At 59.7% G+C, this 27888-nt stretch overlaps 4 protein-coding genes across 8 annotated transcripts; 3 read left to right on the top strand and 1 right to left on the bottom strand.

Moving 5' to 3' along the window:
- The first annotated feature begins 1831 nt into the window (after nucleotides 1-1831).
- Nucleotides 1832-11192, top strand: HDGF (heparin binding growth factor). Of its 2 annotated transcripts, none has more exons than XM_049634776.1 (6): nucleotides 1832-2172; nucleotides 8006-8082; nucleotides 8196-8334; nucleotides 8997-9182; nucleotides 9440-9663; nucleotides 9845-11192. In XM_049634776.1, exons 1-6 carry the CDS (start codon nucleotides 2086-2088, stop codon nucleotides 9849-9851), a joined length of 720 nt encoding a protein of 239 aa, XP_049490733.1. In that variant the 5' UTR covers nucleotides 1832-2085; the 3' UTR covers nucleotides 9852-11192. The 2 variants fall into 2 exon arrangements, with proteins under 2 accessions (XP_049490733.1, XP_049490734.1); XM_049634777.1 differs by lacking the exon at nucleotides 1832-2172 and adding an exon at nucleotides 2381-2514.
- Nucleotides 11193-11953: 761 nt separating this feature from the next.
- Nucleotides 11954-15927, top strand: MRPL24 (mitochondrial ribosomal protein L24). 3 transcript variants are annotated; one of them, XM_049634780.1, is made up of 6 exons: nucleotides 11954-11992; nucleotides 14215-14457; nucleotides 14534-14629; nucleotides 14826-14929; nucleotides 15201-15331; nucleotides 15431-15927. In XM_049634780.1, exons 2-6 carry the CDS (start codon nucleotides 14275-14277, stop codon nucleotides 15565-15567), a joined length of 651 nt encoding a protein of 216 aa, XP_049490737.1. In that variant the 5' UTR covers nucleotides 11954-11992; nucleotides 14215-14274; the 3' UTR covers nucleotides 15568-15927. The 3 variants fall into 3 exon arrangements, with proteins under 3 accessions (XP_049490737.1, XP_049490735.1, XP_049490736.1); XM_049634778.1 differs by lacking the exon at nucleotides 11954-11992 and adding an exon at nucleotides 12042-12125; XM_049634779.1 differs by lacking the exon at nucleotides 11954-11992 and adding an exon at nucleotides 12114-12201.
- On the bottom strand, nucleotides 15881-22620 carry METTL25B (methyltransferase like 25B). Its single transcript, XM_049634773.1, has 8 exons — nucleotides 22416-22620; nucleotides 19391-19515; nucleotides 19102-19294; nucleotides 18599-18661; nucleotides 18200-18343; nucleotides 17270-17751; nucleotides 16514-16698; nucleotides 15881-16138 (listed from the first exon to the last, which is right to left on the bottom strand). The coding sequence occupies exons 1-8, from the start codon at nucleotides 22524-22526 to the stop codon at nucleotides 16017-16019; spliced, it is 1425 nt and encodes a 474-aa protein (XP_049490730.1). The 5' UTR covers nucleotides 22527-22620; the 3' UTR covers nucleotides 15881-16016.
- Nucleotides 22621-22831: 211 nt separating this feature from the next.
- On the top strand, nucleotides 22832-27417 carry ISG20L2 (interferon stimulated exonuclease gene 20 like 2). Of its 2 annotated transcripts, none has more exons than XM_049634775.1 (4): nucleotides 22832-23076; nucleotides 23488-24455; nucleotides 26252-26452; nucleotides 27151-27417. In XM_049634775.1, the coding sequence occupies exons 2-4, from the start codon at nucleotides 23724-23726 to the stop codon at nucleotides 27262-27264; spliced, it is 1047 nt and encodes a 348-aa protein (XP_049490732.1). In that variant the 5' UTR covers nucleotides 22832-23076; nucleotides 23488-23723; the 3' UTR covers nucleotides 27265-27417. The 2 variants fall into 2 exon arrangements, with proteins under 2 accessions (XP_049490732.1, XP_049490731.1); XM_049634774.1 differs by having other exon boundaries at nucleotides 23607-24455.
- Nucleotides 27418-27888: the final 471 nt, after the last annotated feature.

A 27888-nucleotide genomic window follows, 5' to 3' on the forward strand; every position in this document is an offset into this window, starting at 1 on the left:
TTCTGAAGTCTGGCAGCCACCTCCCAACAGGCTATTAAGATGCAACAAAGTGGAGAAATGGATAGAGCTCTTGGTTTTAACGAACTGGGCTACACGACATCGTTAAACAGTTTAGAACATGCTTGTTGCCCTCAAACTCTGCACATTTATAACAACCGGCCTGGACGCTTAAAGGAAGCGTGTTGTGACACAGGACTTTCCGAAACATCTTCAAAAACTTGTGACAAGACTCTGGGCTAACAATAAGAACAAACAAAAGCATTAGCCTGACAGAATGTGGACTATCACACTGACAACATTTCAAACTGGAATGCTTTGCAAAGTAAACACCAACTGGAGTCTAGCTGCTCTGTTGCAACAAGTTTGGATTTGCTTTTGAAACAAATCGACAAGTCCGCGGGGAGGCTGGGGCCATGCATCGCAACAAGAGTGGCCCTCTGTGCCAGCAGCGCCTGGGACAGGGCCGGAGGGGCTCCTAGCCCAAGGGGGAATTCTGCCGGGAGGCCACACTGTTATAAAGGCAAAACTTGTAAAACGCACTGCCGTAAGGATGTCGTGTGTAGGGACAGCGGGCTGATAGGAAGGACGCAGGCCTCCGCTAATAAGCAGCCACCCCATGCCCCAGACGGTGTCAGGGCAGAATGTTATCCCACCTCACAGGTGAGGAAACTGACTGAGGAAAGTGCAAGGAGGGGGTCCGGGTTCTCAGGAGGAAGGCACGTGGATGTGGGCCTTCTGCGCTTCTTTGCAGGGAGATCTTGCATATGCTTTGAGGTCGGATCAGGAAACTTGTGCGAAGAAAAGCACGGTTATTTTACCTATTCAAATCCAGAATATCTAGTTGCAAGATGTTAAGGATCTGGAAGTGCGGTAAGAGATCCAAGTTATCTTATCTGAGACCACACAGGTGTCTGGATTTGAGCGAATCCAAGATCGATGGTGACAGCAACTCAAAGAAGTAATGACAGTAGCCCCGTTTGGCTTAACGGGGAGAGACCCGAGTTCAAGGGTTGGTTCTACCACTTGTGATCACAGAACCTAGGCTACGATGTCGTCTCTGGAATCCAGCAAAATCACTCTTGGGAGACCCAGATCCGAGTCATCAACTTTGGGAAGCCTTCAAAGAGTCTTCCCCAGTACCCCCCCCCCCCCCCCCCGCCGCCCCCCGCAAGAAGCAGTGCCCTGCTCCCCAAGCTTCACGGCTTGGTTTACGGATGGTCTGGGATTTACTGGCATTGTACGGTCTCTTCCCCGCGAGAACAGGGCTCGTCTCTGCGGGCTGAGCTGGCGGCGGAGCCCAGATCGCTTTTGCCAGGAAGCAGCACCCAGAACGTGGCCGCTTTGTACCCCAAGCCCTCGGACACCTCCCGGCTTCCAAACTGGAGCCTCGCCCCTCAGCCGAGGCCGCTGCGGGGCGCACAGCCCGCCGTTCGGACCCCCGGCGATCCGCACGTCGGCGCCCGGCGCGCACTGGGGGCGCAGGGCAGGGACCCACACGGGCCCCCGCGGCCGCGTCGGGCCCCGCGAGCCAGCGCCCCCGGGCCAGGGGAGGGGCGCCAGGCCGCTCCGTCCAGCCGGGCGCCAACTCCTCCCGGCCGGCGTGCGGGCGGGCGCCCCCCGACAGCTGCACACAAAGCCCGCTCGGCGAGCTCGGCGCTCGGCTCCTCAGGCCTGTGCCGCCGCGCGCCGCCGGGCGGCCCCGGGTTGGGCGTCGGGCCGCGGCAGGCCCGGGGCGCCGAGCGCCGCGCGCATCGAACCGGCGCGGGAGGGGGAGGGGAGCGGGGGAGGAGGGGGAGGGGGCCGGCGGGGGAGGAGGAAGAGGCCTCGCGCCGAGGAGGGAGCAATTGAATTTCAAACACAAACAACCGCACGAGCGCGCAGCACCGCGCCGCCGCATCCGCGCCCGCCCCGTCCGAGCGGCGCGGGCGCACAGCCGTGGCCGCGCCGGAGCTGGGGCCGGGGGCCGCCATCGAGGCGGGGGCCGCTCGAGGGCCGGAGCGCAGCGGCGCCGCCACCGCCGCGCGCGCAAACTTGGGCTCACGCTCGCCGGCGCGGCGCGGAGCCCGGGGCGCCCGGAGCCCCGCCATGTCGCGCTCCAACCGGCAGAAGGAGTACAAGTGCGGGGACCTGGTGTTCGCCAAGATGAAGGGCTACCCGCACTGGCCGGCCCGGGTGAGCAGCGCGGCCCGCCGCCCCGGCCCCGGGCTGGGTTGCGTAACAGTCGGGAGGACGCGGGCGCCGCGCGCGGAGGGGCGCGGGCGGGGGGCGGCCGAGTCCCCGGCTCGCTGCGAGCGCCTCCTCGCCCCCCGCCGGTTACATAATGGTGGGGGCGGGGGCCCCGGCGAGCGCGGCGTCCGCGCGGCCCCCCCCCCCCTCCCGAGCGCGGCGGCGCGGGGCGCGCGGCCTGGGCTGGGGCCGTCGGGAACCCCTCCCGGGCGCCCCGGGACCCGCTTAGAGACCCTCGCTGCCCTCCCCGATCGCTGCCCCCACTCAGACCCTGCTAGGAGCGAGAAGGTAGCGGGAGGGTCCCAGCCCGGGGAGGGATCTGCGGAGGCGGAGTTCGCTTCTGGAAAACTTTGGTTTGGGGCGGCCGCGAGAGGTCTGAAGTTGGGAGGGTCGAGGAATGTTTGGGGGCGGCGTGAGAGGGGATCTACTTGGCTCGGAAATTAGTTGCCAGAACCCTTCGATGCTCAGCCCCACAAAAATAGCCCTCCATATGCTGCCAGCTCAAATTGGGGGCTGAGGGTGGCAGGGCCCCTGGGAGGCCGGCAGGTCCAGTCCAGGCTGCCCGTTCCTGGAGGTGGGGGGGCCCCAGCTGCTTCTCCCCTTAGATAGGAGCCTCCCGCCGCAACGGCCCAGTGTGCCATGTGGTTGACTGAGCCCGCCAACTTGAGGGCCTGCCCCCCCCCCCCAGCACCTGGCCAGGTGGGAGGGTGGGGCCCAGAAGCCCAACCTGCTGTGTTCCTCAGGTTTCCCCTAAGGACTGGGACAGCTCAAGGGGGGGAAGGAGGGAGGGGAGGTTGCTGGAGGAGTTTGGGGGTGTTACAGGGGGCAGCGCCTCTGGCAACTTCCAAGTTGGTCTGGAGAGGCCTTTGCAATTGGGTGCAGTCGTGACCCTGTGCCCTGGAGGTAGGACTCTGGGGAGTGAAATAGGGCCGAGAGCAGTGGGAGGAGGGAGCTTTCTAAGCCAGGGGGCCAAGTGTGGAACTGCTTCCAGGCTTTAGGTTACCGTTCTCCACGTGAGTCTGTGTCTTTATCTGGCCCGACCCTGCGTGGAGCTGGGAAGTTGCCCCAGGCTCTGCCGGGTCCTGTTCAGAGGGCCAGGCCAACTTTGGGGCCACTCAGAAAACCCAGGAGTCCCTTCCTCACCCTGTACCCTCTTCGAGGAGTATGCTTAACCCCATATGCTTTGAGCTCCCTGTTTCCTGAAACTTCTAGATGTCCGGACACGAATGGAAACGAGGGGCTGTCTCAGCTTCCAGGGCCTTCTAAGTGCCTGGGCTGGGGGTTAGGGGGGTTGTGAGGAAGCAGCCGCAGACAGCCTTGCGTGTGTGTTGGGGTATGTGGCCTGTGGGCACTTGTGTACTTTACTCTGTACCTTTGATCCGTCCGGCTTCTTGGCCCAGATGCCAAGGCCCTGTTGGGCAGGGCAAGAACTGAACCCAGATCTCTGCTGCGGCTCCTACCTCCTGGGGGAGGGGGGGTGGGACAAAGTCTGGAGGCTGGGCCAGGCCCCAGGGAAGCCGAGCAGCTGGAATGTGGGTTGCAGGGAACTCCTTCTGGATCAGGAAAGAGAAAACAGTGAGGGGGACACAGACCGGCCCACATTGGCCCCTGTGAGGTAGACCTTCAGGTTTCTGGTGGCCTTTAGGGTGAGGCCGCCCTTGGGACTGGGGATGCCATTTAGTCTTGTCTTCATCCTTCCTCGGCCTCCAGGCCAGAAGGGCGGGACCAGGGGGCAGTGCCTTCCTGTTGAGGCCTGGACCTTTTAGATAGAGCGAGGCTTGGGGAGGGGAGGTCAGACTGGATCTCCAAGAGATAGGGAGGGTGCCACCCTCTGCCTGTGCTCCAGCTTTCGATTGTGACATCTGGGGATCGGTGCACCCAAGGCTCTTATCTCCCACATAGATCCTCCTGGGATGCCAAAAGAGCTGACAAATCTGGGTCTCCTCTCCATGCGTGGATGCTGTCTTAGCCCCTAGAGGGGCAGAGTGAAGGGGCCTGGCCTTTCCTGAGACCAAAGAGGAGTAAGGAGGCCTCGTGGATGGCCAGGTGGAGGCCGCTGAGTGGGTTTTCCTTCCTCAGCCCCTGCTTCTGGGGAGGACGGCTGACTGGGTGGGACTGGAGAGCCCAGCCAGCCGGAGGGGCCACGTGGTAGGCAAGACCTGTCCCGATTGCAGTGCCACACAACATCTTAACCTTCTCCTTCCCCTCTTCCTTCGGCTTGACTTCTTGGGGGGAATCTCCAAGCACTTAACAACTAACCTTCAAGACTGTGGGATCCCCCCCCCCACCCCAGGTTCCTTCCTCCTCTCTCTGCTTCCTGTTTCACAATCCCAGAAAACCTGAGCAGCCACAGGGCCTCACCCAGCTTTCCTCCCTCCCCCACGTCCAGGCACCACCTTCTCTTTTCTGCCTCTTGGGCTTGCCACACTTTCCCGGCCCCAACTGTCTCCTGCCCCAGATTTTCCGGTTCCTGGGTCAGGCCGGGCTCGGCTCTGGGTGTGGTGGTCAGAACCCTGGCTGGCAGTCAGTGTGGCCTTAGCCTTCCCTGCTGTCTTCCTACGTGTGGACAGGCCGTCCCCGACCTGGCTTTGGTCCGAGACTGGGGAGAGGTGTCCAGTCGCCTCCCCCATTCCTCACCTGGGGTCCCTCATCAGGCTTCAGCGGGTGGCCATGAGCCCTGGGGGCCCGGGGGGCAGCTTTTCCTGCCCTCAGGTCTGATGGAGCCAGGCACATGCAGAGGGTTGGGCCTGGAGTGGATGGGCCCCCGCCTGGGAGAATTAACCTGCCTGGATTTCTGGAATGGCTGAGAAGTAGCAGACCCCCCTCCCCCGTTGACCAGTAGAGGGGGTGCGGCAGGGTCCCTAGCACTGGTCCGGCCCCACCCTGCCCTGCTTACCCTTGACTCACTTGTTGTGAGTCACGGTCTGGATATAAAGGCACCGCCTGGGAGACATATGTCTGTATTGGGGGTACAGGCCTCTCTTGAGACCTCACGTCCTCCATACGCAGGAAAGAACTGCCCTTCACTTTGAAACGCGAGAAACGAGGTTTCCTTTGTAGCTTGAAGGATGGAAGGGACTTTTCCCCTTTGTGAGGTGAGGGGTTGAGGATTCCACTGAGTGAAAACAGCCCACTTGTCCTGGCGCTTCCCCCACAGGTACCACCGTCAAGGTGAGGCCGGGAGCAGGGTGACCCTTTTGGGGTCGAAGGCCCCTGACTTCCCTCTGAACTCCATACCCACCCTTTATTTGGCTAGAAGTCAGCAGGGCGGGTGTATCTGGCGTGTGGTTCTATTTTTAATTCTCATCCATTCTTTTGTTTCTCCTCCGCCCCTGAGGCTGGGCAGCTGGTGGCCTCCTGGGTCCCCTGTCACACCGCTCAGCTGCCTGGGAGTTCACTTTACATGGGAAAGCCCTGTGGGGCAGCGCTTTGAGGGCTGTGCTCCTGGAGAGAGCTTCCTGTCCCCTCCTGTCTGACCCTTCCTTCACCCCACCCCCTCTCCTGAGCCTCAGTTTCTTCCCTTCCACCCTTCTTGCGCCTAGAGGCCCTGGCTCAGGTGTGAGCCCCGAGCACGAGGTTCCCTGTTGCACCCCCAGGAAGGCCCTTTTGCCCCCCACCCCTGCCCTGGGTCCTGGGGTCGAGATGGGTGGAGAAGAGGCCTAGGGGAGGGTTCGTGCTATTGTGCACGTCTCCTGGGACCTCTAAGCCCTGGAGTCTCTCTCTCTCTCTCTCTTTTTTTTTTTTTTTTTTGCCTCGCCCCCCTCTGAGAGGAGGGTGGGGAGCCAGCTGGTCACAAGACCCAGGTGTCCTGGCCGAAGACTGGCTCCTCCTCCTCCTCCCGCACCCCAGGCCTGGCTTCCTGAGAAGGGCCTGGGCCCTCCAGCGCTAGCTGCGGTTTCCAGCAGGCGGGGGACCCAGGTGCCAGACTCCAGGCTCAGGGGTGGGGGTGGGGGTGGGGTGTGTTCGTGTCCCCTCCTCCCCAATCCAGAGTGGGGGGGAGGGGTGGTCACATTCCTGGTTGCTGAGTGGCCCCGGGGGCGGGGTGGGTTGTCATGGCGATGGGGATCCTGTTTGTGGGGGGGGAACTGCGTGCCTTTCCACCCCCTGCTATCACACCCCAACCTCCTGGTCATGGGGAGGGCCCAGTTGGTGCTGGGCTTTCCTGAGGGGAGGGGCTGGACTTCTGTCCCCAGAGGCCACAGGGCGAGGGGGGAGGTGCCCAGGAACCTGAAGACTCCGTGCCTGGAGCCCGGTGCCCCTCCGTTCCCTGCCCGGGGCTCCGCCCCCTCCTGGGTGTGTCTCCGCGCCTTCTCGGCACCCCGCCTCCCTGTGTCCCCAGGCCCCCGGGTCAGACACTGTGTCCCAGTCCTGGTGGTGTTAATCGATGCCTCAGGCTGTCTGTCTCTGTCCTAAATGCGCGTGGGGCCCCAGTCAACATGGCCACCTGGCCCGTGTCCGGCGGGAAGCCAGGCAGCCGAGGCCGCTGCTGCAAGTGTTGCTGGGAGTTGTAGTCCCCCCACCCCCAGCTCTCTTGGCCTGGGCTCTTCGGGCCTGATCTGGGGAGGCTGTTGGGGCCACTGCCTGTGCATTTCCTCTGACCCCAGATCTCTGCACCTTTCCCTCCTCGTGCCCCCAGGACGTGGCAGGAGACCAACTCTGGGACCCTCACTAACTTCTGTCGTTTGGGGGGGGACCTCAATTTCCTCATCTGTAAAATGAGAGTGTCTGACTATATCAAGAGGCTTTCCAAAGTGTTCCCCAGAAGCTTTTGGGGTTGCTCCCTGGGGTGGGGGGGGTTGTTGAATAGGCAGCCCCTTGGTCTTGCGCCTCCACGGTAACCAGAGCAGTGGCCTTTATCTGTCTCATGCATTCATTCAGCAGATCTTCCCGTGAGCCTGCTGCTTGCTGGGCACCTGCTGTCCAGTCTCGGGGCAGGTGCAGGCCAGAGAGTCCACATGGGCGTTGCTCAGATGTTGATGTGGGTAACCATGGCACCGGCCCTCTGAAGGAGAGGTGCTGAGGCTTCTGTGGGGGGCCAGCTGGGCCAGGAGGGGTGGGGGCGCCCTCCGGAGGAAGCCATGCCCGGCTGCGGTTGGAGGGCTCGCCAAGAGTTAGTGAGTGTGGGAGAGCAGAGACCAGCGTGGCCACAGCAGAGAGGGGGAGGGCAGCCAGTGGCCAAGGAGGAGAGCTAGTGCACATGGGGCAAACCGCATTTAATCCCTGTGGCTTGGGTTCTGTGACTGTCTCCATTTACAGATGAGGAAACTGAGGTAGAAGGCAGTTCAGTAAGTTGCCCAAGGCCAGACAGATATCGGTGGCAGTCCTGGGAGTATGGCCTCTTCAGGAAGAGGTGTACGGGGGGGCTCTGATCACGAGCGGACTTGGGAAGGTCTCAGCAGGGGCGAAGTGTTGCGGTTGGAAGGCCACTCTGGCTGCCCTGGGGCCGGTGCCTTGTAGGCAGGCTGCAGTCCCGTGAGGGTGGAGGCCGAGAGCCCGGGGGAAGAGGTGACCACCCACGCTGGCCGGGACGTGGGCTTGTGGGCAGGTGGAACCGTGCCGTCGGGCTTGAGGAGAGGGAGCCAACTCCAGGTTTCTGCTGGGCCTGCTGTCTGACTTTGAACAAAGTGCCACCTCTAAAAAGGGCTCAGAAGCCACCTCGGTGACATCTTGGGCCCCTCTGCGTCGGCTTTTACACAGATATGTCCTGGAGGCCAACCTCGGCCCCAAGTTGTGACCTTAGGACTCCGCTCACACTCAATTTTCCTCATCTTGCTCCCAGATTGACGAGATGCCCGAGGCCGCCGTGAAGTCGACAGCCAACAAGTACCAAGTCTTTTTTTTCGGGACCCATGAGACGTGAGTGAGGGGCCAGAGGTGGGGAGGGCCGTGGGCCACAGGTGGTGTCGGCGCCCCTTCCCCGCGGCTCAGGCAGGGAGGGCTCCAGAGCACAGTCTCCCCTCTCTCCCCAGGGCATTCCTGGGTCCCAAAGACCTCTTCCCTTACGAAGAGTCCAAGGAGAAGTTTGGCAAGCCCAACAAGAGGAAAGGGTTCAGCGAGGGGCTGTGGGAGATCGAGAACAACCCTACTGTCAAGGCCTCGGGCTATCAGGTGAGCAGCCAGCGGCCCCAAAGACCCCCTGGAAAGCAGGTGTGGCCGCCGGCTCATTTGGAACCCGGGCCCACGCGGGATGCTTAGCTTTCAGGACTGAGAAACCAGGCCTTTCAGGGGGGGCAGGAGCTCCTGGGGTGGGGGTGGGGGGCCCTGCAGGAGGGGCTGGGGTTGGGGGAGGCGTGTGGTATATCATTGTGCTATTTAGACAGTGGCCTGGGGGGCAAGGACAGGACAGAGGCGGTAAGTGGGGACAGCCCTTTAAGGGACCCGGTGTGAGTGTAGGACTTGGCCTTAACTCTTTCCACGAAGGCTTCCAGGAGGAGGTGCTCGTGAGCCGGGCAGGATGAGGCGGGAGGGTGGGGGGCGGGGGTCGGCGGGGAAAGGGTCCCAGCTCCCTTTGGGAGAAGTTGACCCGAGGTTTTGCCTCCTGCTCCAGCCCTCCCCCCTCCTGCACAGAGCCCTGCCTGCCCGGCCAGTGGGTTTAGCCCGGGGCTAATCCGACAGAGGTGGGTCTCAAATCACTCGTGAGACTGGGCACCTGGGGGGGGGGGCGGGGGCGAGGCGGGAGAAGGAAGGAGTGAGTGGCCGAGGGCGGGTCTGGGGAGGGGCCCCCACAGGCCACGCAGGTGCCACTCAGCCTCTGCCGTCTCTGCGCGCAGTCTGCCCCCAAGAAGAGCTCTGTGGATGAGCCCGAGCCCGAGCCCGAAGCCACGGAGGGTGATGGCGACAAGAAAGGGAGTGCAGAGGGTAGCAGCGATGAGGAAGGGAAGCTGGTCATCGATGAGCCGGCCAAGGAGAAGAATGAGAAGGGGGCGCTGAAGAGGAGAGCGGGGGACCTGCTGGAGGTAACTGACCCCCGCCTGGGTCCCAGGGAAGCCAGCTGCTACTCCAGAGACCCTGCAGTCTGGGGTGGACCAGCCCGTAGTCTGGGGGTCCCTTGCCAAGAAGCTGGGGCATAGGAGACCCTTCAGCGGCGGAGGGCTGGGGAAGGGGGTTGTGGGTATGTCAAGGAAAGAGCCTCTGTGGAAGAGGGGCACAGGTGGGTGGCTGGCACCCCCACTCCTTGGCCTCAGCCCGCCTCATCTCTGCCAACCCCACCTAGGACTCCCCAAAACGTCCCAAGGAGACAGAAGATCCCGAAGGGGAGGAGAAGGAAGTAGCCCCCTTGGAGGCTGAGAGGCCCCTCCCTGTGGAGGTGGAGAAGAACCGTACCCCCTCTGAGCCCGGCTCTGGCCGGGGGCTTCCTCAGGAGGAAGATGAGGAGTTAGAGGAGGAAGAGGCTGCCAAGGAAGATTCTGAGGCCCCAGGCATCAGAGATCGTGAGAGGTGAGGGAGCCCCCTGCTCTGAGGCAGCTGGGCTTGGGGGTTGACCAGCCACCTGTGGAGGAGGAGGGGGGTCCTGCCACGGAGGCAGGGTGGGCTCTCCCAGGACGCGGACACTGGCTGGGGTGTGGCCAGCCCAAGGCCACACCCATAACCCTTCTCCCCTCCAACCCTCCCCCCGCAGCCTGTAGCCACCAATGTTTCAAGAGGAGCCCCTGCCCCGTTCCTGCTGCTGTCTGGGTGCTACTGGGGAAACTGGCCATGGCCTGCAAACTGGGAACCCCGCCCCGCCCTCCTTTGCCACTTAACTCTCCCCACTCCAAGCCCAGCCCCTGGAGATTGACCTGGATGGGGCAGGCCACCTGGCCCTTGCCTCCAGATCCCCACACCCCTGTGATCTGAGTCAGGGCCATGTGTTCTGCTTCGTGGGCTGCAATGAGGCCATTGTGTCCCTCCCTGCCTGGAGCCGTTTCCCAGGGTATCTGTTGGGGCCTGGACTGGTGGTTTCCACCTCCTGACACCTTCCTGCCCCTCCCCTTCCCCCCCCCCAGCATTCTGGACCTCTGGATTAGCTGGTATCAGGGGTAGGACTGGAAGGGATGGAGAATAAAACAACAGGGTAGGCTTCTGGGCCTGAGAGGGGCGATCTTCAAGTAGGGGTGGGGGGTGGGCAGGAAGATGGCATCTTCGTGCGCTCCTGTCCCCTCCTCCCGTACCTGTTCTCTCAGCCCCCTAGCTTCAGGGGAAGTGGGACAGCTTGTAGGGGAGGGGCTCCCTTCCATAAACCCTTGATGATGGGCAACATCCAATCTTCCTTTTGCTGACCCCAGGAGTTCTGGGAGTCACAGATGATCGTCAGAAGATTTGGGGGCTCCCGAGTTGTTGGGCCGAGGACCTGAGGTCCAGAGGGTTGACTTCACCCAGCTAGGGTGGGAGCATTGAGGAGCGTCTGTCCACCTCTGATCTCTGGCCAGAGATAGGATGCCCTGGGGAGACCCCTTAGCTTCCCTTTTCCCTCTCCCCACAGTGCTCAAGGCCATCCTACAGTCACATATGTCACCCAGACATGAAAAGACACATTTTTTAGGAGATGTTTTTAATAAAAGAAAATTACAAAAAAAAATTTTAAAGACCCCTATCCCTTTGTGTGCCACCCCCACCCCCGGCTCCTTCCCCTCTCTTGCCCCCACTTATGAGGTGCACTGGGAGGCTTCCCTTCTATTTGGGGTTTGATGACTTTTCTTTTTGTAGCTGGGGCTTTGGTGTTCCTTCTGGTGTCCGTTCCCATCACGTCCCTCACCTGGTCTCCTCAGCGTTGTCACCAGATCTGAAACCCACTGGGAGGACAGGGGAATAAGTGCCCTTGCCCAGCCTCTGTAGCGGCCTCTATGCCTCTCTCCCGTCTCCTGTCTCCCCCCACCCCCACCCCCCCTTGGGCTCTGATGAAAAATTGCTGACTGTAGCTTTGGGACTTTAGCTCTGAAAACCGTAGACGATTTCAGTTCTAGGAAAATAAAACCCGTTGATTACTACATTGGATTTTGAGTGATTCTTTGGGTGGGCTGCCGGGAGGGGGGGGGGTTGGCCATTTCCAGGCCCCCTTCCCAGACGGAGGAAGTGGTGCCAGCTTCCTTTCTCAGGCTGCGAGACAGGAGGGCAAAAACCCAGGAATGCGCTGCTCCCAGCAGCCGCCGCTGAACCACCGTGTGCCCTGCTCCCACCTGGGAAGCCTTAAAGGCCTGCACGAGAAGTGCAGTGTGCGTGCTGACCATCCGGCCGCAGCCCCTGGCGGCCACGGAGGGGGGAGGCGCTGCTGTGTTGCTGAGCTTAGGAGCTGGGGATGCTCGCCACCCTCCGCTGGTGGGGAAGGGCCCGCTACCCCGAGTTGCGCGCAGCGGCTGGACCAGGTCATCGCAGGTGCCTCCCACAGCTGACATTTTGTGACTAGCCCATCGACCGGCAGTGGAATGGCCCACGTGTCATTCCTTTCTGCAGAAAACCCAGGACAGTTTCTTAGTGTGCCCCGGTCCCCTGCTGCAGACGGGCGCGCGGGCAGAGGACTGGCCGCAGCCCAGCCTAGAAAGGGAAGCCCTCTGCTTTGAACAGGAAGCCACAATCCCCTAGAAAATGGAGCCCTCCTCTCTGAGAACTACGGTTCCCAGCGGCCTCCACGCAGGGCGTGCGCAAAGACGCGCCGAGCGCCGCACCTATCCTGCCCTGCCTTCAACTCCCGACGTGCTTCTTGGTGTTCCTTGCTTTCCTACCCGACCAAATTTCCTGTTTCCAGCTCGCTCCGTAGCGGTGGACTACAACTTCCGGCTTTCAGAGCGAGGTTGGTTTGAGCGTCCGCTCTGCATTCAGACTACATTTCCCAGAGAGCCGAGGGACGAGGGCGAAGGGCGCATGTGCGGACGCCGCTGGGGGGCGGGGGGGCACGGCAGCGCGGGGCAAGGCGCGAAGCGGAGGTGAGCGTTGAGTGCTCGGTGGTGGTGGCCGCCCTGGACTCGCCCGGGATTGCTCTGCTCCGGCTGCTTGGAGCGGGTGGGTGGTGAAGACTGTTGGAACCGGGGCCCGGGCAACCCCGCGGAAGCTCCCCCCCACGGGGACAGCCCCTGCAGGGTGTGCGAGAGAGGAGGGCAGGGCCTAGGGGCTGGCTTCTGGGGGTCTCCTCCCGGAGCTGCAGACCTAGAGTGGCCGACGCCTGGCCTTTTGCAGCGACCCCGCTGGCGTCCTGGGGCCGAACGCTGGCCCTGCTCCTGTGCAGCTGCGAACTAGAGCAGGCCCTGTGGCCCCCAGCGCCCGGTTTCCTCGTCTGGGGAACGAGCCTTGGGGTACCCGCACCTGTCAGCTTCCCTCCCAGGAAGGCGGGAAGATCAGACGCTAGTAATCCGTGAGGCTCCTCGCACTAAGGCTGTCACCTAGCTGTGCTCCTAAGCATTTGTTGAATCCGCACGGGAACATTGAGGCCAACGCTAATTGAAGATAACATAGGCACTTTCTTTTTCACATTGAGAAGTATAAAGAAGAAAACTCCGAAGGTTCAGATAAACCAGCGCCCCCCCCCCCAACCCCGGGGCGCATAGTGGGAAAATGTAAATAAAGGTCGTGGGGAAGGAATAAGATGGACAGTAACTCTTCCCCCAGATAGTGCCCTTTTGCTCCAGCCAAGTACTTTGGCTGTTCCCTGTTGCCTTCGCATAAATATTTAAGCCTGTGCCACAATATGTATTTTTTAATTTGCCCAGAAGTCATAATACGATTCGCATTATTCTGTACTTTGTTTTGATAAAATATCAAACGTAGTTTGAATGACTCCAACAACCCTGTAAAGTTTTCAGGATGACGACACAAGCTTGTAAGCTAGGTTGCCTTGGATCATAGAGTAAGGTGGTGGAACAGGGACTAGAACCCACAGCTCTATCCCATTAGAGTGCACTTTATTTGTACTTTTTTTTTCTTTTTTTTTTTTTTGAGCATCAGGCAAAAGGTTTTATTAGAGTATAAGATTAGAAAGTAAGAATAGTAGGAAAGCTCTCTTTACAGAGAGGGAGCATTCGAAGGTGAATCCCCCACTTTATTTGTACTTTGAAGTTAGACTCTGTTCTTGGTTCTAAAATAGATTTAAAGATGCCTTCCTTAATCCTTTTCTGTAGCGCATGATGCAGGAAAACGGCATGGCACCTGGCAGGTAGTAAGTGCTCAGTAAATTGAAGCACTCATGGGGCGCCTGGGTGACTCAGTCCGTTGAGCATCTGACTCTCGATTTCAGCTCAGGTCACGATCTCAGAGTCCTTGGATTGAGCCCCCGCATTGGGCTCTGTGCTGAGTGTGGGGCCTGCTAGGGATTCTCTCTCCCTCGGCCCCCCTCCCCTGCTTGCTCTCTCTTAAAAAAAATAAATAAAAATGGAAGCACTTAACTATTTTTGCCCTCCATTCTCTCACCACCCCAACTGATTTAGTCCATCATCCAAAATTGGGAGGCTTAGAAAATATACTTATTTGGGAAATGTAGGACTTGGTAATCCTAAAGTCTGCTTCTGGGGCCTTTTCCTTTGGAAAAGAAGCTGCCTTAGGGAGGAGGAGTGGTTATTTCCTGACTGAGTTCAGGAATTGCGAGTGGCATAGGGACATTTTAGTACTGTTTTTTAATCTCTGCTGTTTTTCCTTGTAAATGCCTGCCCCTTGGCCTTGTGCCTCTTTTTTGTTCCATTTACCTGTGTTTTTCCTATCCCGCTGTTCCTGCATCGACCTAGTAACTGTTTATTAAGTATCTACTATGCGCCAAGCCCTGTTTGGGTCACCTCGATTCAGGGGTGACTAGATCGCGTGGTCCCTGGCCTCTTTCTGGACTTTGAAGTCAGACGTTGTGGGTTTGAATGTCAGTTCTCTCATGTAGTAGCTTTATGACTGCGGGCAAGTCACTGAGCCTGTTTCCTCATCCGTGAAGTGAAGATAGCATCTTGTGAGGACTCAGTGAGATGAGATCCCCTGAGCAAGGGACTAAGTGTTTTAAAAAATGTTCTTTGCCCGCTTGTTTCTTTCTGTCTCCTTCAGAGCTGACGAGGAAGGTTTCTGGATCCTCCCTGGCCAGGGGATTTCTCACAGCCTCCAGCCATGCGTCTCTCTGCCCTGCTGGCCTTGGCATCCAAGGTCACTCTGCCCCGCGACTACCGCTATGGGATGAGCCGCCCAGGCTCTCTTGCAGACAAGAGGAAGAACCCTCCGGGGACCAGGCGGCGCCGGGTGGCCGTGGAGCCCATCTCAGATGAAGAATGGCATCTGTTCTGTGGGGACAGGGTGAGCCTTGGATGAGGTGGAGTGGTGGGGGGGCTGGGCGAGGGCCCCCCTCCCTGACCCTCCCGTCTTCCTGCAGGTGGAGGTCCTAGAAGGCAAGGATGCTGGGAAGCAAGGCAAAGTGGTCCAGGTCATCCGGCAGCGCAACTGGGTGGTCCTGGAGGGACTGAACACGGTGAGTGAAGATGGGGCGCTCAGGAAGCCTGTCCCCTCTGTCACCGCATTCAGAGCAGCCTAGGGAGGCAGGAGACGAGCTGCAGGGACAGTGAGACAGCTGACGTTGTTTTCCAGCTTGGGCTGAACGCCCCGAGCCGCGGTGGGTGGGCCTCCTTTCACACCCCTGGTTCTCATATCCCCCCTCTTTTGGACAGCACTACCGTTATGTGGGCAAGACCGTGGATTCCCGGGGAACCATGATCCCCAGTGAAGCACCCCTGCTCCACCGCCAGGTCAAACTTGTGGATCCCGTGGACAGGCAAGCACGTGGGGCTCTGGTCAGAGGGCTGCCCGCCCTGCGAGTGTCCATCGGTGTTGATCCCGTTTCTACAAAAGGAATGGTGGGTTGGGGGTTCTGGAGATTGAAAGGGGCCATCCCTCTCGTGGACGTGACCCCTGTGGGTCACCCCCAGTATAGACATAGCAGCAGCAAGATGGTGACCTTCATGTTTTCAGCCGTTGACTTTTTGGGGCGGCACGTAGCCGGAAGACGTGGTTCCCAGGCTGGGTTCATCTCTTCTGTCCACTAGGAAACCCACTGACGTGGAGTGGAGATTCACGGAGGCAGGAGAGCGGGTACGTGTCTCCACAAGATCAGGAAGAATTATCCCCAAACCTGAGTTTCCCAGAGCTGATGGCATCGTCCCTGAAACCTGGACTGGTGAGGCTGGGTGAGGGGCAGGAAGACAGGGACAGGGGGTGGTGGGAGGAGAGGGAGGGAGGGGATTTCCCACCCATCTTCTTTCCTCTGGCTCAACAGACGGCCCCAAAGACACATCAGTGGAAGATGCTCTAGAAAGAACCTACGTGCCCCGTTTAAAGACACTGGAGGAGGAGGTGATGGAGGCGATGGGGATCCAGGAGACGCGGAGACACAAGAAAGTCTATTGGTACTGATCCTGGGAATCAGCTGGAGATCAGCTTCTCCCCTCCTTGTCTTAGCCTCGAAGGTCCAGGCCACCTCTCCTTCAGACACCAAGAGAGAGCCAGGAGTTCCCCCCCACGCGTCTGCTAGATCAGCGCCTTAACCCAGCGCACCTGTTTCTGGGACTGAAGGAAGGGGCGTCTGTCCTCACGTTGTGACAGCCTGGGTGGAAGTTAGGCAGCCTCCACAGGGACAGGGCCTGCGGGTTCTGGGAGACCCGTGAGTAACGAGACGCTACCCGTCAGGGAGGCTGGCGGGAGCGGGGGTGGAAAGATAGAAATGGCCGAGAAATAAAGATTTCATTTATTTAATAAATTAAAAATAAACCTTGACATAGTATTACGTTAACATGGGGAGGGAGAGGCCAGGGTTGCAGGAAGCGAGGAGGCTGGTCCTCTGGGTGAACTCCAGATGGAGTTCGTCAGCTGTCTTCAGTTTCCAGAAGAGAGAAGGCCTCACCCAGGGGACTCTTGGTGGCCACCAGAACTAGGTTTCTGGGCGAGAGTTCAGGACTAAAGACGGGCAGGAGCTCAGCATGGAAGCCTGGAAGAAAGGCAGGGCTACTCAGGGAGGAATCACGAACTCAGCTGTTCCCTGCCAGGCCTGTGGGCACAGCCCCTTTCCCTGTGCGGGGGGTCTGAGGTGTCTAGGAGACCCCATTCTCTACCAGGAATATGGGCACCCCAGACACCGACCCCACCCCCCACCCCTGGGGTCGTTCTTGCTTAAAACGCAAGATGGGATATGAGCCCGACCTAGCAGGAATGCGCGTGGACAAATCTCCCACCCCGCTGGTACCCGAAGCAGCTAGTCTGAGTCCCGCCGCGGGGCTGGGGGGCTGGGGCCGGAAGGAGGAGCCTCAGAGCTCCAGCCCCCCCCCCCCCCCCGCCCCCGGTCCTTGCTGTGGGCCACCCTCACCCTGCTCCTGAAGGTAGAGCAGCCGGTCCAGCAGAATCAGCGTCTCCACCAGCGGGGCCAGGAGCAGGGCCAGGCTGAAGAAGGCCACCACTCGGTTCTCCTGGGCCTGGTGGGCCCGGAGGGCAGCCAGGTTCAGTGGCAGCTGGGGATCCAGCCCCACCCGCCGCAGCCCCCGCTGCACGTATCTGTGGGGTCAGCCACAGACCATGCTCAGTTTGGCTTCAGGAGCCTCCCCTCCCACCCAGACTGGACGCTCCCGATCTGATGGCAGCTTCGCCGGGTTTGCCACCCTAGTATGCGTTTTCCTGTTTCCCTGGCCGGGAACTGTCTGTCCAGCAGCAGATTGGTCCCCAAATTTATCATCTATACAATGATCTGACCATAGTTTTAGCACTTAAAAACCTGGACGGCCCCGTGACAAGAGAGTGACAACTCGGTTCTAAAAGAATTCTGAGAAGCCGTCCGGTCAGACTTCGGAATCAACTCCCTGGGCACATTTAGATCTTCTTTTGTTTGTTGTTTGTTTTTTTTTTGAGGGGAGGGGCACAGGGAGATAGAACCTCAAGCAGGCTTCTGCCCACGACAGAGATCATGATGCGCGTGAGCGAAAATCAAGAGCTGGATGCCTAAACTAACTGAGCTGCCCCCCCCCCGACACCCCATAGATCTTTCCTTCACACTAACAAGTGAGGATGGGAGGGAAATCAGACCTTCAGTCCGTGATGCCCGTCTCCCCCCCGCCCCCCCCAGCCTCACTCTTCGATCTTGAGCTCGTGGACCCTGGGGATCCCCTGCACGCCTGGCCGTCGAAGCTCGGGCCGGGCGCCCCGGATGACCGTCTCCAGTGCCGCCCGATAGCAGTGGGTGCGGAGCCCGGGGCCCGCTCTCTGTAGCCGCTCGGCGTAGTCCTCCAGGGCGTGGCAGGCCCCCTCCCGCAGCCTGTAGGGCAGCTCGGAGCCACGAAGCCCCGCCACCCACTGACTCAGTGGGTAGCCGCCAGGCTCACTCAACTTCATGTAGCAGCAGCCCACCGAGGCCAGGGCCACCACCTCGGGGCAGGAGAAGTGCCTCAGCAAGGCGACGCTCAGGTCCCCGCAGGCGTGGAGGCCCGTCAGCAGCAGGCGGGCCCCGCGCGGAGGCAAGGGCTCCAGGGGAAGCAGGAGCTCCTTGCACAGGGCCGTGGGCTCTACCCACCTAACCACGTGGTGTGGGGAGTGGCGAGGGCCGGCCCGGGTCACCTGTGGAGGCAGGACGGAACAGAGGCAGGTGGGAAGTCTGCTGTCCCTGTGCCCCCTCCGGCCACAGGAAGGGAGTGTCCCCTGCACTCCTTCCCAAAGAGGGAGAGAACCGGGGGACGGGGGAGCTGGGTGAACTCTGGGGCCCATCACCATCAACTGCAAACCTCGTCTGTGAGTCCCGGTTCCCCTCTGTCACGAGCCTAATGAACACCTGACCGGCCACTCCACAGGTGGCTGGGAGAAGCACACGTCAGGATGGAAAGCACTTTGTAACCAGAAAGTGCTTTTACGGTATGAGGAGGTTTGGGTGACGGGGGGCCCTCAAAGGGGTAGCAGAATTGGGGATCACGCCGTCAATCCCGGAAACAGAAAGGAGTCGGCCTTGGTGCCCAATGCCTGCCAAGCGGGCCTCGTTCCGCAGCCCCGGCTGCACGAAAAGCTGGCCGACCTGTGGGCTCCTCTTCTCCTCTTTCTCCAGGGCCTGCAGGAGCTCCCGGTCCAGGCGCTGGGCTCTCTCCACCAGCCTCCGATCGCCTTCGATGCTCTTCACTGTCAGCCCCAGCCCCAGGGACATGAATCGGGAGAGATGGCCCTGGAGTCACGAGAGGGAGGGTGGAGACGGCCCCGTCCAGCGGCCTCTCTGCTGTCAGCCTCCCTAGCAGTGACCTGGACGCCTGGGTCCCGGGCCCCCAGGAGGCTCAAGTTCTGCCCTGCCTAGTTCCACCACTGCCCAGCAACTGCTTCCCTGGGCCTGCAGCCTGACGACCTGCCTCCAGCCCTCTGTCCCCACGACTCAAACAACAAAACACCCAGACGTGAAACTCAGAATGTTAAGGGTCTGACTCACCTGGCCTGAGCCTATATCCACGACCTGGGTGCAGCCCGTGAGGTCACTCAGTTTCTTCACCAACTACAAGAGGAGGGAACAAAGCTCTCCTGGCCACTGGGTGTTGGCCTCCAGGGCAAACACCCCCAACGGGGGCGGAGGCGCTGCAGAGGGCACAGGAAGAGGGCAGGGGTGCCACGAACACGAGATAGAGGAACCGAAAGGGAGGTGCTGACCCCAGGCTCAGCCTCCTCTCCTTGCTCCTCTCAGCGTGAACAAGGAGGAGAGCGCCGCTATGAAGCCCTGAGCAGACTGCGGAGGTGGAAACTAGGAAGACCTTGGTTCAGACACAGCCACCAACCTACCCGTCGAGAGGGCGAACGCACAAAATACCCAGCATCCAGACCATGCCTGCCAAGGATGGTCCTGCGGGCCGTGCAAAGTGCCCACATCCTGGCAACCCACAGCCTTAAGGGGTCCTCCCCCCCCCCCCCCCCCCCCCCCCCCCCCCCCCACCACCTCACCTCTCCCAGCCTCCGGATCTCATGCTGCTTCTTGGGCCTGACGTGTTTCCGGAACGGGGCTGTCAGGCGGGAGCTCTGGCTGGGGTTCTCCAGGAACTCTGAGGGGGTCTGAAAGCCAGGTGTCCGGGTAAAGGCCAGGGCATGGGCTGTGGACTTCAGGGCCAGCAGGGTGAGCGGCCACACCGACCTGTACCTGCGATAGGCCAGCCCGGGCCCCCGGTGAATAGCTCCATTGCATCCCGACAGTGACACCCTGGGTCCCCCGGCGCGGGGCCCCTCTTGCCCCTACCTGACCGCTTCCCCTTCCCCGGGCATCCCCAGCAGCTGTGTGGCCAGCTGTGGCGGCTTCAGTCCATCCAGCGCCTCCTGCCACGAGCAAGGGAGTGTGCCCCACAGGTTGTCTGTAAAGAACTCCTGCGGGAGGAGGGAGGAGGGAGAGGGGGAGCGGTCAACAGGCTGCTGCCCTTCCCGCCCTGCCCCGTCCTCAACGAAGGGCCGCTGGCCGCGGCCAGCAGGCACCTCCTACTCCTCCGAGTCACCTCTCCTCTGAAGCCTGCTCCCGCCTCCCCTTTCCTGGAGCCCAGTTGGCATCCTGGACACCTCTCTTGTGGCAGCGTCCCTACTCACGGATGTGTCCGTTTTCTCTACTCAACTGTACTTAAGGGCAAGGATGGTGTCTTCGCGTCGGCATCTGCAACACCACGGTGGCTGACCTGTGCGGCGTTAGTACATCACCGCTTGATAATCTACCATTGCCACACGGACACCTGGGTGGCTCAGCCAGTTAAGCGTCTGACTCTTGATTCTGGCTCGGGTCATGGGAGCTCTGGGCTGACAGCGTGCAGCCTGCTTGGGAGCCCCTCTCTCTGTCCCTCCCCTGCTTGTGCTCTCTCTCAAAAAAACAACTTAAAAACAAAAAAAAAAAAATCTACCACGGGGCACCTGGGTGGCTCAGCGGTTAAGCATCTGACTTCGGCTCAGATGATCTCATGGTTGGTGAGTTCAAGCCCCGTGTCGGGCTCTCTGCTTCAGATCCTCTGTCCCTCTCTCTCTCTCTCTGCCCCTACCCCGCCCCTGTTTTCTCCCCTTCTCTCTCTCTCAAAAATAAACACATTAAAAAAGCAATCTACCATTATATGCACCACACACTTTATATGCCAGATGTTACGCCAGGGTGTTTTTATTTGTTCATTTGTTCAACACAAACTCCGGAGCTTTGGTCATGCACCAAGCTCTAGTCTAGGCTCAGAGGACACAACAATGAACCAGACAAGATTCTTGCTCTCGCAGAGTTTACATAAAAAAAAATAATTTCAGGTAACGTCAAATGCCACAGAGACGACCAAACGCTAATGAAAACGGTAACACAATGGAGCTTGAGAGAGTACGGACAGGACACTGGTCTGGGGAGCTTGTGAAATGGGTGAGGAGGCTCAAAAAATACAAACTTCCAGTTGTAAAATAAATAAATCATGGAGACGTAATGTACATCAAAGTGACCATAGCTAACGATGATGACTGCATATTTGCAAGTGGATGAGAGCAGACCTTAGAAGTTCTCCTCACAATAAAGGTAACTTGAGAGGTGAAGGGTGTGTTTCACTACACTTACCATGGTGATCATTTTGCAACACAAATATCAAATCACTGTGTTATACCCCCAATACTAAGTTACATATCAATTATACCTCGACAAAAAAAAAACCTCAGGTCATAGCAAACACTCGTAAGATATTTTAATATACCAGGCACTGTCCCAAACATTTTCCATGTATTAATGCATTTAATCTTCAAACAACCCTATGAGATAAGTACTATTTTTACTTGGCATTTTCCAGAGAAGGAAACTGACACACAGCTGTTAAGTAACTTGCCCAAGTCAAAAAGCTAGTAAGCAGCAAAGCTGGAATCTGAAACCAACTGGACTCTAGTTCTTGCCCTTAATCATGGTTTTCTTTCGCCTTCCTGTGGAGGAAAAGCATTCCAGGCTGACCAGTAAGTGCAAAGGCCCAGAGGCCTGCCATATTTATAGAGCAGAAATCAGGCCAGTATAGGTGCAGTAGAGTCAATGTGGGACAGGATTAATGTGCTAGCCTTCAAAAGGCAGCAGGGGACAGATCATTAGCACTTTTTAGATAATGGTAAGGAGTTAAGATTTCATCAAAGCACCTAGCAAGCAAGGCAGTGTCTCGATCAGATTTACGTGTTTTTCAAGTAAACTTGACACCAACGTGAGGCTCAAACTTACTACTCCAAGATCAAGGGTGTAGCAAACTCTACGGACTGAGCCAGCCAGGTGCCCTGATCAAACTTACATTTTTAAAAAATTTATTTTGAGAGAGACTGCATGTGCATACCTGGGGCAGGGCGGGGAGGGACAGAGAGGGACGGAGAGAGATTCCAAAGCAGGCTCAGCGCTGTCAGCACAGAGCCTGACTCGGGACCCCATCCCACCAACTATGAGATCACGAGTTAGCCACTCAACTGACTGAGCCACCCAGGTGCCCGGGGTTCCCAGTTTACAAGGATCAAGCTGCTTTATGAAGAAGTGGTTATGGAGAGTAAGTGAACACAGAGATCAGTTAGGAAGTAGTCCAGGAGAGAGATGATGGTGGCTTGGCCCAGGGTGGTAGCAATGGAGACGGAAACAAAGGGTGAATTTAGTATCTATTCTGGAGGTACAGCCAACAGGACGCTTTGAAGAACTGGACTGTTGATCAGTGAAAGCAAGAGTGGAATCAATAATGGCTTCTGGGCTTGGGGGGGGGCTGAACGATTCAGTGGATGCTGGTGCCACATACACATCATCTCACTCATTCTTCGTAACGATCCTTCAGACAGGGATCGCTATTACAGCTGAGAGACAGGTGGCAGGAAGTTCTTAACAATGCCTCCATCTAACACAGTAAAGGAGGCAGTCAAGCCGGTCTGATTCCAAAGCTGTGGCTGTCCAGTAGGCTGCTAAACCAGGACTTTATGCAAAGCTCGGATCAATGAACTTGTGTGTTCCTGGAACACCTCACAGGTTCCTGGGGGAGCTCAACGTAGCTGCAGCGTGGCTCTGTTGTTCACGCATTTTATTTTGGACTTGGGAAAGTTAGAGAAACCAGCGAGATACTGGAAATATTAATACGTACGTCAACTGAAAAACCGGGAGGGAGTAACCCCAGTTTTAACCCTTTCTGTACAGACCACAGACCGAAACCCATAGAAAAAAAGAGAGCAGAAGCCACCTCTCCAGTTTCTGCCCTTGCCACGGGCACCCAGCCAACCGCACAACCGGCAGCACCCCGCCCACACCCCTGTGGCCTCACGATGATGTAGGCGTCCAGGATGGGACGGTAGCGCGCCAGCACACGGGTGAGGTTCACCGCCAGCTGCCTCCTCTCCTCGTGAGAGAGGCCGCGGGCGGAGACGCCCGGCATCCCGGGGTCCAGCTGGTGGCGTCAGGAGCGAGAACGAGCCGAGCGGGGAGCCAGGGTCAGTGCCCCGCGGGGGACCTGCGGCTGGGGCGGAAGACGGAATGCGTCCCCTGACGTCACAGGTCGCGACGTTCCCCAGCGCCAAGCGGGCGGCGTCGCGCACACGTGGGGTGGGGTGGGGCGGGGCGCCGCGCACTACGTCACAGAGGCGGGCCGCGGCGCCCAGGCCCGCCCCCCGCGCACTTCCCTCCTCCCCCGGAAGTGGGGGCGGTACCTCCCCCGGGGCTCGGCCTCCCTGCCTTCGAGTTGTACCTCCACGGGGCTAGAGGGGCCGGGGAGCGCATCCCGCTCCCGCCGCCGCCGCCGCCGCCGCCGCCGCCCACGCGCTCGGAGTCCCTGGCCTCGCTCCCGGAGGCGGGGGCGCTGCGGGCGCGTGCGCGTCGGCCCCCGGCGCGGTCCAACCCGCGCGCCTGCCGGCCCGGGCCTCGCCGGCGCGCGCCGACTTCCGCCTCCGGTTCCGGGCGCTTCCGCTCTTAGCTGGGCCGGCGAGGAGGTAGGTGCGGGCGCGGGGGGTCGCTCTCGGTGGCGGGGACCCCCGGCGTGCTCGCCGACGTAGGGGGTCCTAAGCCTCAGTTCACCCAGCGGGTGTGTGTGGTCAGAGGGCCTTTGTCGGGAGAAGGACCGGCGTGAGACGCGTGTGGTGGTCCCCCGCCTGGAGCCGCGCGGGGATGCCTGGGTAATCCGGAGGCCCTCGCGGGCGGATGGTACAGCTCCACTGTTCTGGCTTTCCAGACGCAGAGTTCGAGGTGGTTGGCCCTACAGCCCCCTCCGGGTGCGAACGAGACTGAGCTCTTGGGAGGGGAAGTGGCCTTCTCAAGACCCTGTGGCTGGTGAATTGGGGGGCCGCGCTAGAACCGAAGCTTCCTGGCGCAGACCGTGCCCCTGACATTATTTCACATTACAGATTCGTACCTGTTCTGGGCGGTCGGTTTGATGTCTTTCCAGCTTTAAGTCGTCCGGAGATGGGTCTTACTGTTTCGCGGGGCCTATGGGCTCCGTTGTCAGGATTACTCTCTTCCCCAGGGTGTCCTGCGGACCTCCGGATGCTGGCCTGTGGGATTCAGCAGAAGATGAGTCCTCTGTCTTCCTGTCGTCAGTAAGCCGCTCCTCCCAAGTGCTCTCCCGCCGTCCACTGTCCTCATGTCTACCTTACTCCTCAATTTGGATTTTGGTGAACCTCCCCCCAAAAAGGCATTAGAGGGGAATGCCAAGCACCGAAAATTTGTCAAGAAGAGGAGGTTCTTGGAACGGAGAGGTTTTCTGAATAAGAAGAACCAGCACCCTAGCAAGGTGCCTAAGCTGCACCCAGACCCTCCGAAGAAAGGGGAAGCTCCTAGGGTGGATGGCACTTGGAAGGTCTCTCCCCTTCCAAAGAAGAAGACCGCCGCCTCCAGCAGCGGACCAGAGCCGTCCCTGGACAGGAAAGCTGCGGTGCCTTGGCTGACCCCTGCCCCTTCACAGAAGGCCGGGTCTGTCGTGGCTAAAGTAGATCTGCTGGGGGAGTTCCAGAGTGCTCTTCCAAAGACTAGGAGCCACCCAGCTCGCTCCCGGAAGAAGGGCCCCCAGAAGAACCCTACTCAGAAAAACGCCCCACAGAACTCCACCCAATCTCATTTGGAGAATAAATGCTCCGGGGCGTCGCAGAAGACACCAGGGAAAATGGTGGCGATTGACTGCGAGATGGTGGGCACAGGACCCAAGGGGCACGTCAGTTCCTTGGCTCGATGTAGCATCGTCAGCTACCACGGAGATGTGCTTTATGATGAGTACATCCTCCCCCCCTGCCACATCGTGGACTACCGGACCAGATGGAGTGGCATCCGGAAGCAGCACATGGTGAACGCCACACCCTTCAAGGTCGCTCGGAGCCAGGTGAGAGGCTTGGGGTCCAATGGCAGTGGCGAGGCCGGTGGGCGGAGGCCCGCGTCATTTTTTCAGCAAAGGATGTCACTCTAGGAAGGCGCCAGAGGATGTGGAGGAGGGAAGGAGGGAGTGGATCGCCACGGGAAGAGGGCTTCCTGCTGGGGCAGAGCGGTGGGAGTCCAGAAGGCTACAGTTAGCTGGTGGAGGGAACTTGGTTGGCTGAGACTGTTCGCTCTCCGGTCGAATCCTTGTCTGGGGAACTGGGAATCCGTACAGGGAAGTAACCACTGAGGGACAGAGCCCCAGGCGCGGATGGCGGGTGGGGGGGGGAACGCTCCATCTCTTCGGGGAGAGTGGGGAGGGCTTCCTGCCAAGCGTGGGAGGTGCTGGTGCTGGTGGTGGGAGCAGGGGTGGCTCGTGTACCTGGGTCGGGTGTGCCGAGGCGACAGCTGCGACAGACGACACAGGGCTGTCGTGTCGGGTTCTCACCTCGCTCGCTGAGCCAGCCTCCTCACCGGCCGCAGGGAGCTCCACAGAGGGACGGGAAAAGGAGGGTGAACCTGAGGTGAAGGAGAGGAAGCCAGCTGGTCGTGGGAGGCCTCCAGAGGGCGCTCTTGGTCCACTTCTCTGCCACTTCAAGCCCCTCCCTGCTCTGCTTTCTCCGGACACTCTGTGTTCCGCTGGTGTTCTTCGTGCGCCTGCAGTCAGTTGGAGGCGGTTCAGCAGAGGGGAGGGGGCCGGGTCTTAGAAAGAACCCGAGAGGAGTTGAGCCTGCGCACCAGGGCACCCCTGAGCCGCGCTTGGGAGAGGCGGAAGGTGGGGAGGGTGTGGCGGGGCGCAGAGTGCCCTTAGGAGCCCGCACCTGCCTGGCCCGTGGCGCTCCCGCGGGGCTCTCGTCCTAAAGTGATCCCCCAGCGCTCCGGCTGGGCCGAGAGCCCCGTTCACAGGGTCTGCCGCTTCCAGGGCTTCCTGCCGGCCGTGTCCCAGTCAGGGCGCTTTAGTTCTTGTTCACAACCTGTTCGGAACCCGTCGGGGGAACGGCCTTCAGAGCTGGTGGCGTATTCTTTGGTTGTCCTCTTTCGCGGTTTGCCCTCGCGCTTTAAGATCCTGCGGTGGCGAGAAGGTCTTTGCTTCTGAGGGTCACGGGAATAAGGTTCCAGGGCGGCTGGCGAGTGAGTGGGGAGAGCTGAAGGCCGGGGGCTGGCGCACGCGGACTTAGTCTGCAAGAGGTTCTGAAGCTTTTGTAGCTCGTAGGGCCTTCCAGAGTCGGATGGAAACCGTAGACCCTCCCTGTCCCCACCCCCCCCAAAAAAAAAAACCCATGTATGTAACTTTGTGTACAATTTGGGGCTTCTGTCACCTCCCTGGAGGCCATCTCTGACCCCATCTGTCCAAGCCTCGTGTCTCAGGCCAGCATATGGTAGGGGTCAAAGGTCTTCACGTAGCGAGCCAGAACCGACCTGGATAGTTACGTGAGCATCTCAGGCGTGTGTGTGATTTGGGATGGAGGCAAATCGGTCTGTTGCTGAGATGGAAGTTAGGAGATAAGGAGCCGTTGGGGATGTAAGTCCGGACGGGGGTTACCGTCGTGGTGCGGCGGGGTCGTCTTGGGTGGTAGCTGCTTTCACCTCGGGGCGCGGAGCTGGGCCTCAGGTGGAAGAAGCCTGGTGGGAGAGGGCGTTTCAAGGATGAGCCGGGTGAGCACTTGGAGAAAAGGGCCTAGAAGGACCCATGGCCACGTTGGGCTTGTAGGATGCAGGGGCTTCGTCGCCTCCTCGCCAGCGCCGCCTCTGTTCCTGTTTCAGATCTTGAAGATCCTCGCAGGGAAGATAGTGGTGGGGCATGCCATCCACAACGACTTCAAAGCCCTTCAGTACTCCCACCCCAAGTCCCTCACCCGCGACACCTCCCACATCCCGCCCCTCAACCGGAAGGCCGAGTGCCCAGAGAACGCCACCGTGTCCCTCAAGTGTCTCACCAAGAAGCTTCTGAACCGGGACATCCAGGTAGTGTCTCCCCAGTGCGGCCAGGCCCGCGGCTTGGACGCTGGGGGTGCCCTCCGTGCGGCCTTGTTCCAGGCTCTGGCCCCAGAATTGCTCTGGTTGTAGAGAGGTGTGGGCGGGCTGCTCTGACGGGAAGAGCTTTGGACCAAGGGTTCCGGTAGACTCTCCATCTGTACGTGGGGTGACAGCTCCCGTCCCAGAGCGTCACCGAGGGTGCTCGGGACAGGGAAGAGCCTTCAGGTGGGTGCAAAGCCCTAACTGAGAAGAGAGGAAGAGAGGAGAGCACGTGGTGGTGTCCAGAAGTCCGCAGAGTGGGTGCTGGGACCCCCTGCGTGGTCTACACGTCTGCACTCAGAGGAGGGCGGCCTGCCTGGCCGGAGGAGGAGGGGCCACGCGTCGCGTAGAGCGTGGTTAGGCACTGGGGAAGCTGGAAGATTCGGAAGGCCTGGTGGCCATCTGGTGCGTCGTGCTGGCCGGGCGTAGACCGACGAGCACCTGCGTCCACAGGAAGGGCTGAGCCATTAGGGTGGGAGTGGAGCCTCTGAGATGGGGTGGGGACTAGACCCCACCGGAATTCGGCCTTCGCAGCCCACAGACTCTGCAGAAGCACCTGCACCCCGGGGGCCGCGGAGAGCCAGTTGGGAAGGAAAGCCGTAGTCTCTCTCTGTGGCTTCACGTTCTTCTCTTCCTCCGGCGTCCAGGTTGGGAAAAGCGGGCATTCCTCCGTGGAAGACGCTCAGGCCACCATGGAGCTGTACAAGTTGGTTGAAGTCGAGTGGGAACAGCACCTGGCCCAGAATCCCCCAAAGGACTAGCGGCCGCGGAGGCGCCGGTGACGAGAGGTGGAGAGCAGCCCTGTGCCCGGGGAAGACCGGGCAGCAGGACTGGGCAGCGGCCCGGCTCGCTGCCCCAACCGGGAGAGACCAGCTCCACCCCACACTTAGTATTCATTGAAATTTCACCTCCGGTGTCGTGTCGTGTCTGGTTGAGAATCCCGCAGAGGGAGGAAGCCTCCGTGTCAGGACCAGCCCTGGACTGTTTCCCTCCTAAATGGTGCTACCTGCAGGTCCCAGGGTGCTTGGCTCCAGGCGGGCCTTTTGACTTCCGAGGGGCGGGGCACACTGGGAACCGTTTCCCAAACTGCCTTATCACTAGGGTGGCCGCAAGTCCGTTTTATGCCTTTGGTCCTCACGTAAATAGCAGTGCCCTCTTTCGTGGTCAGAAGTGCGCTGTTTGGCTGGTCACACCGCGTGTCACAGATTCTGCCCTTGGCCTTGTCTGCATCAGAGACATAGCGCCCGTCCTTAGGGGAGCCATCCCTGCTGAGGTTCAGTTCTTAGGGGTAGGAGAGTGGGACTTGGAGATCAATTTTTCTGATTTAGGAAAGCAACGTCTTTCCTAAAGTGTTAGAGGATTTATTTAATTTAGATCCCACCTGG

Source organism: Panthera uncia, chromosome F1, assembly GCF_023721935.1.
Source record: "Panthera uncia isolate 11264 chromosome F1, Puncia_PCG_1.0, whole genome shotgun sequence".
In the NCBI taxonomy this organism is placed as follows: Eukaryota; Metazoa; Chordata; class Mammalia; order Carnivora; family Felidae; genus Panthera; species Panthera uncia.